The following is a 9,770-nucleotide window of genomic DNA, read 5'->3' as shown; positions in this document are numbered from 1 at the left end:
CATTAATCTTGAAAATAATACGAATAGTAGAAGAAACGATATAAATTCTTAATTTTGTGATTAATTTTAATTGTATAATACCATCATTTAAAGCCAATAATACCACAAAATTTATTAATTAATCATAAGAATGATATTAATTTTTAAAAAAATTATATTATTTTATTAATTTTAAAAAAAAAGACGTATCATGATATAATACGCGATATACGATTTAAAAAATTAGGTTTTTGATATACAATACGATATATGATTTGACAGACATGAGACATTAATCTACAATTAGGAATTATTTTAAAGTTTATTTATTTTATTCCCTGCTCAGTTAAAAACCAGAAATAACCGTCGAAAGATATCATATGAAGACAAAACTCTACATGCAAGAATGCATTTTTGTTAAATGTGATCTAAGACACGTAGAGAAAAGGAAATGAAGAGTCAGTAACGCTTCCTTTCATTCTTTTGGATCCACCGCAGATGTCTCTCAAAAACCCCCACTCTGCTCACCCTTCTTCTCTGCGGTAGCTGCTTCAAGTTTTCAGGTTCATCTTACACGTGACGTCATCGCATCAACGGAACCAAAGATCTCATCTCTACTCCATTCCCGTTGGATAAATAGTACACTTTCTTCCAATTTTCCTCTGTGAATACCTCCCTGCTTACGAGTCTTTGTCTGCCAGAGAAAGAAAACAAAAAAAGAAGCACAAAGCTGAATATTTCCCAACTATACATCTACAGTGGAAAATTGAATATCTAAAAAGAAGCTAAACAAAGAGAGATGATAATAACCCTTTTATGTAAATCTGAAATCTAGAAAGTCCCTTAAACATACCTAAGGTAGTAATGGCAAACAGTTGCTGCTTCATCAACATTGTAGCGAGGCAAATTAAAACGGGCATCCACCGGAACATCTGGTAAGTCTTTGCGAAGCTTTCCCACAGCAGTTGAGTGAGAGAAAGCACCTACCATCATTTCATCATGCATCATAGACCTAAATGCATTCACCTGTCAAGAACAGAGATGACAAGTTAAATGTCATTGATTGGACAAAAATGCATCTAGGACAGCAAAACAAGAAACAAAGGCAACCATCTCATCTAAAGATGTTTTGAATAACCATAAGCTCATAAAATTGAAAAAAATAATAATTAAATTTAATACAGTTTACCATATACAAAAAAATATTATGAACCTAAACATAAAAATTTAAGAAAAAGAAAAGTTGGTACTAACCATTGTCAATTCTCTAGAATGCACTGGTCGACAAGAACGAATAGTGACTGGCTCTTCATATTCACTGAATGTAAACCAGTTGTTATACTGCATATAGGTAACAGCAACAAATTCATTCAATAGATACAGAAAGCCATAACCAACTGATAGAGATATCATAGTGGAAAAAGAAAATTGACTAAAATTTAGGCTGCGAAATATGGAGCCGGTGCTCACTTGATCAATTGCAATAAGAACAGGGATATCTTTCACAAGTGATAACTCTTTCCTTAAACGAACAACCGCACTAACAGCCGCATGTGTTTGCTGAATTCCCATTTGAACCAGATCATATAGAGTTGAACCTTCGGGGATTTCCTTGGAGTCAACCCCTTTCATATATCCAATGCCAGCACCCTCTCCCAGTGGAATAGGATCAAGTATTTGGCATGGCAATTCTCTTAAGCGGGATTCATTGTATTTNTACAGGAACTCTTGGCTGCAGTGTCTGATAGTACAACTTCAACAGTAGAATGGGCATTGGCGGAACTCCTGAAGAATCCGGAAGCCATGAATAAGATTCGCGAAGAGCTTGCACAAGGAGTCTCAGAAGATTTTGTAACAGAGGAAAATCTAGCCAACCTTCCTTACTTGTATGCATGCGTCAAGGAAACTTTGAGATTACACCCTCCAGCGCCGCTTCTGCTTCCACACAGAGCGATCGAAGATTGTGAGGTGATGAAATACACCATTCCTAAGGACTCTCAGGTTTTCGTGAACGTATGGGCAATTGCAAGAGACCCTACCATTTGGGAAAAGCCTTTGAGTTTTAAACCAGAGAGGTTCCTGAATTCTAGTTTGGATTACAAAGGCTATGATTTTCAGTACCTGCCGTTTGGTAGTGGAAGGAAAATTTGTGCAGGAATGCCGATGGCTATAAGGCAGGTTCAGTTGGGTTTGGCATCTTTAATTCATCACTTCGAGTGGTCTCTTCCAGATACAATGAAACCTCAGAAGCTAGACATGAATGAAAAATTCGGAGTGACATTGTTAAAGCTGCAACCTCTTGTTGTAATATCGAAAGCAAGGAAATGATTCGGCTTGTTTTTCAGCCTAGTCCAAAATATGAAAATAATAATAGAGAAAATGTTGATTTTGTTTATCAACATTGATTGTGTTTTTGGTGTGTTTTCAATTTAGAGCTGCAGTTTTGGCTGCAGGTGTTGTGCTAGCTGTTGTTTTATTCGCTTTGTTGGGGAATCTGGTAGACATGTCAATTCCTTGATTCCTCTGACAATATTTACAGGCTCTTGTGTCATACATGCTTAATAAAGTTTTCTTTTAACCTTTTGTAATTTATAAGCAAAAATTTCTCTTATATATTAACGATAAAGAATCAGGCTGAAGCCATTGTTCTTAGAATAGTAGATATTAGCTTTAGTTTAATTGACAACATCATCTCTTACGAGTGTAGAAAAATATATGTGAAAATCAAGTCTCCTTTAACTCCATAATTGTATATATGTATACATCTTAACAACAAATGTATATAATAAAGATAATATCAAGAAAACTTATATAATATTATCTTGTTATATCACCATATTAACATGATGAGAGTTCAATTGAATTGAGCTTTATAAATAATAGTTCAACCTTTTTTTTCCACTTTTTTTTTTTTTTCCCTTTATGACCAGAGGTGTCCCAGACCTTGGAACTATCGGTCAAATAAGAGCTCCAGTGACTACCCCTATTAGCAATTGAGGAGTAACTCGAACTTGTAACCTCATGAATAATATATATAAGAGTCTCTATCGAATCACTCGACCATCCAGAGCCCATGAGGTAGTTGAGAACTCAACTTTTATGTATATAGGAAAACTAAGTCATAGTTGTTTGGATTCAAAAGTTTTTAACAAGTTGCATTGAAACTGTTCAATAGTCAACGGAAACACAACCAATTAGTGATATAAAATATATTGGTGAGGAGTGCAGAATTTCGAGGATTTATTTTTCATTACGTTATTCAAATAATAATATATTGTGAGTATTGACAGTATTCTTCAACATAAGGAGCGAATTTAGGAATTTGTCAAGTAAACAAAAATTTATAAAATAAAATATTCTTCCCAATTGAGTTTTTGGTTCAATCTTCCAGTGATTCAGATCGAATGAATCCCACGATTCAAGTAATTAATTGAAAAGCTGTCTACCACAGCCTTAGTTTGGGCCAAATTTGTTCCCTTCATTAGAAAGCCCCGCGGTCTAATTGACTTTTTTTTTTTTTTTTTGACACCATACCTTAACGCTACTTCCTATTTCTTTATAATCAAATGTGCTAGTAATTTCAAATCCATTAAGTTTCCAAAAAGTCTCTTCAATTTACAGGTTAAGGTGCGGCAGGTTTATGGAATATTATATTACTGGAAAATATATTAAATTACTAAGAATGTTTAAGAAAATATATTTAGTTAGGTTGGAATAAATTTGTGGGTATATTATATTTATATGTTTGGTTATGAGGAATAAATTGGTGGGCATATTATATAGATTACTAAATATTTTACATTGTTTTTTTAACCCATTATATTTGTTAATTTAACTAAATATCCCTACAATAAAAGTTTAAAATTAACTAAAACACCCTAATCACGGAAGAGGATAGCCGGTCACCATCGCTAGACGGCAACCAACAATCGTCAGAACAGCGTACAACCAGCTAGGTCTTTTCCTGTGCTGATATGACTGTTTCCTGTTAACTATTTGATATTTAGCTGTCGTTAAAGACCAAAATCAGATTTTGACAATTTTTGTTAAGCTTTGGTTCCAATAATGTTTTATTACCAAAAAAAAAATAATAATAAATACCGATGAGACAGATAACCTTGAAGATTAATGGGTGTGGACTGTATAAATAATTAATGTATTTGGTTAATCGTAATTACAAAAAATACTTAGATATTGTTTTATTGAAATACCTTACAAAATTATTATTATTATTATAATTATTATTATTATATAGGGTATTTTTGTCTAAATAATTAATTAAAAAGGTTAAAGAAGTCATTCAATAGGTTGGGTCAACTGTTATTTGACATTCAAAGGAGGGCATTTGTGTCCAAAAATTTTATTAAGTGAGGGTAAAATTGGAACAAAAATAGGATTAGCACGATAATGATTGGATTGAAAAATGGATTACTGGAGTAATCTTCTTAGGCCTTACCCATAAGCAGCTTTAAATTGATACTAAACATTTGGACTGATTTGATAATATCATCTTAATAATAAATAATGAGAAAAGTAATATATAATTTGAAAATAGATTTGTTACGATGATGCTAATATTGATTGAGATATAAAGATTAAAAACCAGTTTAATTGAATTTAGAGTTTTGCTTGTCACACGGTTTTGATGGAGTAAAATTATGTAATTGAGTGGCTGTTGATCATTAGCTAAATATCTGGTTGTTTTTTATTAAATCTATAGTAGATTTGGTTGAAAAATGTCAAATTAACACATGATCGGTTAGATCTAGTCAATCGTATACCATTTCGATGAGTTTCGGTTATCATCCTACAGTGGTGGTCGACTGTCAACAATAGTTAGATGAGTGGAGGTATTTTTTTTATTTATAAATTTTTATTGTAAGAGATGTTTAGTTAAATTTACAAATGTGAGGATTTAAAAATAATCTAAATATTTTTAAAATATATACTAAACACTTTCTTATAATTCTATTCTATTTAATTAAATGTTATTCAGAATAAAATATTATCCTTAAAACTTGAACAAACAAACAAACGGAGCATGATGATTCATGTAATTATCTCTTAAACTTTATAGGAATGAATTTTCCAGCAACTTACCAAACGTTCAAGGAATTCTATTCAATTTAATTAAATGTTATTCAGAATAAAATATTATCCTAAAAACTTAAACAAACAAACAAATAAACGGAGCATGATGATTCATGTAATTATCTCTTAAACTTTATAGAAATGAATTTTCCAGCTACTTACCAAACGTTCAAGGAATTCTATTCAATTTAATTAAATGTTATTCAGAATAAAATATTATCCTAAAAACTTAAACAAACAAACAAACAAATGGAGCATGATGATTCATGTAATTATCTCTTAAACTTTATAGAAATGAATTTTCCAGCTACTTACCAAACGTTCAAGGAATTCTATTCAATTTAATTAAATGTTATTCAGAATAAAATATTATCCTAAAAACTTAAACAAACAAACAAACAAATGGAGCATGATGATTCATGTAATTATCTCTTAAACTCTATAGGAATGAATTTTCCAGCTACTTAGCAAACGTTCAAACGCTTGTAGACTCCCACTATTTTTCTTTCAATTTAAGATGACAACAAAAAGTAACAGGGACCAGAAAATGGTTTTTTTAATGATATTATGTAGTACAACACAATCTTTTCCACATGTATATGCTAAGAGATTGGAGGAACAAATCATATCTTTACAGCAGTGCTGGTTCGGCTAGAGAGTCGTGTTTCACAAGGTCAGCATAATAGCTGACGTGTATCCAGCTATAATTAGCGTTCATTTCAAGGCTTATACGAACACGGTTATCCAATTAGGCACGTTAGGTGCATATCGATATTAGCCGTCCATCTAATACCTACTTTTTAATCGTGTCCATCCGTTCCATTCAATATCCTATATATTAATCTGTTCTGCCCTTCCTCAATCTCCATTAACTTATTCTGCACAGCGTTTTCCTCTCCTACGTCTCTCCTTTTCTTCTCTTTGATCCAGATCTCTTTCTATTCGCTTTTCATCCATGTCCTCTTCCTCAGGATCTGTTAGATCGCTACACGATCTATCTATTGATACCAGATATAGCCTCGGTATTTCCTGAAGGTTTGTGTCTGTGGAAGCTAGTATTGTTCTTCCGTGATTTATTTTGTGATCTTTATAAGCGTATTATTATTGTTCTATTGATTTATTTTGTGATGAAATTATTCTTTCCATAGGTTTATAATCAGCCTCGGTTTTATGGATGATTATGCACCTCTTGATCTCCTGAGCCTTCGATTCAGGTAACTTAATTATTTTTTTATATATTAGGTTTGCAGTTTAATTCTTGTTTAATTTTTGTGGATTATGTGTTTTTACGACTGGTTGATTGTAGTTGTGCAGTCTGATGTTTGATTAATTTGTTGTGGATTATATGTTTTTATGATTGGTTGATTGCGGCAGATCTTTGATCTTAAATTGGGAGATATGGTTGAGAGGATGAGAGGCTGTTGAAGAGCAATATGANATATATATATATATATATATTATTGACTTATATCTTTAAAGGTAAGGTAACTTAAATCTTATTAGATGTGTTGATGCTTGATTATGACACTAATGACTTGTACCTGTAAAGTACTAAGCTGCTCTTAGAAATTACATGTGAATGATTCATGAGAAGTGTTTATGGTATTGAGATTATATATGTTTGATGAAACATAAATAATAGATTGACTAGAGAGATTTTAATAGTGATTCGGATGTTTAAAGCGATTCCTACATCCACTGTTATTTTATTATTTTCTAGCTATTTTTCTGATATTGCCTATAAGGTGTACAAAAATAGAGAAATGCTTTGCTTACAGGGAAAAAATAATAAAGCTCAAATGTTTGTCTAGCTCTCATATGCCTAGCCAACATCTTTTTCATGAAGAAAAGTGCCCATTTATACCTTTGAGGTCAATGTAATGAGTGTTTTTGCAAGTTGTCTTGACACGTGGGGACTACTTCTTAATCTTTATCTTAAAATGGAATAGGATTGATATAAAATATCTCTTGGAGGCGGTTTGAGTTTTTGACAGCTAATACCACTTTATTTTTAAGTGCTTGTTGAACTCTGATTGGTGGTGCTGACATTAGTGTGTATATTTGGCACAACAAAACCCCCCCAATTTTTGGAGTGCGTAATTGCACTTTAAAAACTCATGTCTTAGATCCAAATGGCTATCGCACTATAGGTTGTAGTCTCGAATTGAAGAGCTCAAACTACGCCTAGCATAATCGGGAGTTGAGAGCTAAAACTGCGATCTGAGAGCTCTGATGCGATCTAAAGCTCAGCATGATATGATAATTGACATAAAATGTCTAGACAGTCTAGTAGATGAATTCCTAGAGAGAGCTAACGTTAGAAGCCCAAACGCACGACTTAGAGGCCTTAAACGGACAAGCCAATTTAAAATAATCATAACTTTTGATCCAGGTGAAGTTTTGGAGTCCGTAAGACATCCACAGAAAACTCGTTCTGGGCTCTACATCATGGCAATTAGGGAATCCAGTTGGGGCCATTTTTGGGGCGAAGATCCACTGTTTGGGCATGTTTTGGGGCTATTTTGAGTTTTCTACGTGTTTTTTTTTTTTTTTTTTTTTTTTTTTTTTTATGGTGGCAGCTGGTCTTGATCTAAGAACCGAGAACTAATCACGATTTGAGAGCTAATAACACGACCTGAGGCTGTTCGCAATCTCAATGCTAAGAGCTGATCGCGATTTGATAGGGGCTCAACCTGAGAGCTTGAGGCATGCGATCTGAACGATCCACAGTGTGCGATCTCAAGCAAATGAGCGAGCTTATGAGCTCGATCAAAGAGCATAAGGTGCTTGATATGAAGCGCAAGGAGCTTCATATTAATTTGAGAACTCGAGAGCTCTTTGCGATTTGTCGGAGAGCACAATGAGTTTGATCAGAAAGCATATATCATAAAGAGTTCGATCAGAAAGCGCGAAGCTTGATCTGAGAACTCGAGATCAGCAATCTAAGCGCTCGTAAGCGCGATTTGGGTGTTGGAAGCATGATATGGCCACTCGGAAGCATGACCTAAATGATTTGAACGCGTGACCTTAACGATCTTGTACGCGCAATCTGAGTGCTTGGATGCATGATCTGGCCGCTCGAAAGCGCGATCTAAATGATATGAACTCGTGATCTCAACGATCTTGAACGCATGATCTAAATGCTCGGAAGCACAATCTAGAAGCTCTGATGCGTGCGATCTGACCACACGATATGAGAGCTCTGATGTGATTTGATCTAAGAATCTGGCCACACGATCTGAGAGCTCTGATACGTGCGATCTGACCACGCGATCTGAGAGCTCTGATGCGTTCAATATGCAATCTGGCCATGCGATCTTAGAGCTCTGATGCGTGCGATCAGCGATCTGACCATGCGATCTTAGAGTTCTTATGCGTGCGATCTGCGATCTAGCCACGCAATCAAAGAGGTCTGATGAGTGCGATCTAATAGCTCTGATGCATGCGATTTGCAATCTAGCCACACGATCTGAGAGCTTTGATGTGTGCGATCTACAATTTGGCCACGCGATCTGAGAGCTTTGATGTGTGCGATCTGCAATTTGGCTACGCAATCTAAGATCTCTGATGCATGGGATCTGCGATCTGGCAACATGATCTGAGAGCTTTGATGCATGCGATCTGTGATCTGGCCATGCGATTTGAGAGCTCTGATGCGTGCGATCTACAATCTGGCCACGCAATCTGAGAGCTCTAATACATGCGATCAGCGATCTGAGAGCTCTGATGCATATGATCTGCGATCTGACGACACGATCTGAGAGCTCTGATGGGGAGTAGGCTTCAGATTTTCACATATGATAATGTGAAGATTTAGAGGCTTGCTGGAAAAACATGGAGAGTTGATGTGAATCATGCTCTCTTTCTAGCACCAAACTGTTGATGCTTGATTTTGATACCAACGACTCACACGTGCAAAATGCTAAGCTACTCTTAGAAATTACAGGTGAATGATTTACGAGAAGTGTTTATGGTGCTAAGATTACATATGTTTGATGAAACATAAATAATAGATTGACAAGAGAGATTTTTATAGTGGTTCGGATGCTTAAAGCGAATCCTACATCCACTGTTATTTTATTATTGTATGGCTATTTTTCTAATATTGCCTATAAGGTGTACAAAAATAGAGAAATGCGACAAAGAAAAAATAATAAAGCTCAAATGTTTATCTGACTCTCATATGCCCAACCAACTCATTTTTCACGAAGAGAGGTGCCCATTTATACCTTTGGGGTCAATGTAATGAGTGCTTTTGCAAGTTATCTTGACACATGAGAATCACTCCTTAATCCTTATCTTAAAATGAGATAGGATTGATATAAAATATCTCTTGAAGGTGGTTTGAGTTTTTGACAGCTAATATCACCCTATCTTTAAGTGCTTGTTGAACTCTAATTGGTGGTGCTGACATTAGTGTATTTTTGGCACAACAAGATGTGAATTAAATTTAATAATCTTGTGACATCAAACTATCAATTATTTGTCATATTGTTCACTTTTAAATTAAAGTCGTATGTTTAAACTAAAGTTTTCTACTCTTTAAAGATTGTATCAAAAATTATTGAAAAATGTGGTTTGTAAAAAAATTGAATAATCCTATGTCATCTAAACAAACTGATATGAGAACCATGTATGCTTGATATATCTTTCACTTTGATTTGTTTCACATATATCTAATTTGAAATCATTTAATCATC

At 34.3% G+C, this 9,770-nt stretch overlaps 2 protein-coding genes and 1 long non-coding RNA gene across 3 annotated transcripts; 2 read left to right on the top strand and 1 right to left on the bottom strand.

Moving 5' to 3' along the window:
* Window positions 1-289: 289 nt before the first annotated feature.
* Window positions 290-1,784, bottom strand: LOC116145525. The gene is made up of 5 exons (XM_031430979.1): window positions 1,763-1,784; window positions 1,450-1,706; window positions 1,234-1,320; window positions 833-1,005; window positions 290-673 (listed from the first exon to the last, which is right to left on the bottom strand). The coding sequence occupies exons 1-5, from the start codon at window positions 1,782-1,784 to the stop codon at window positions 562-564; spliced, it is 651 nt and encodes a 216-aa protein (XP_031286839.1). The 3' UTR covers window positions 290-561.
* LOC116145524 (probable (S)-N-methylcoclaurine 3'-hydroxylase isozyme 2) lies at window positions 1,783-2,307 on the top strand. Its single transcript, XM_031430978.1, has one exon. It carries the CDS (start codon window positions 1,783-1,785, stop codon window positions 2,305-2,307), a length of 525 nt encoding a protein of 174 aa, XP_031286838.1.
* Window positions 2,308-5,929: 3,622 nt separating this feature from the next.
* Window positions 5,930-6,512, top strand: LOC116145480. Its single transcript, XR_004130384.1, has 3 exons — window positions 5,930-6,105; window positions 6,219-6,284; window positions 6,445-6,512. It is a non-coding gene; the product is annotated as an uncharacterized LOC116145480 (long non-coding RNA).
* Window positions 6,513-9,770: the final 3,258 nt, after the last annotated feature.

The sequence above is a fragment of the Pistacia vera genome, unplaced genomic scaffold, assembly GCF_008641045.1.
Source record: "Pistacia vera cultivar Batoury unplaced genomic scaffold, PisVer_v2 Contig462, whole genome shotgun sequence".
NCBI lineage: Eukaryota > Viridiplantae > Streptophyta > Magnoliopsida > Sapindales > Anacardiaceae > Pistacia > Pistacia vera.
Note: the sequence above shows the minus strand (reverse complement) of the source record. Positions and strands in the feature narration are given on the sequence as shown.

What these genes read in the sequence shown, in the direction of transcription:
- LOC116145524 (XM_031430978.1), top strand. Translation starts at nt 1,783, where the DNA reads ATGAATAAGATTCGCGAAGAGCTTGCACAAGGAGTCTCAGAAGATTTT.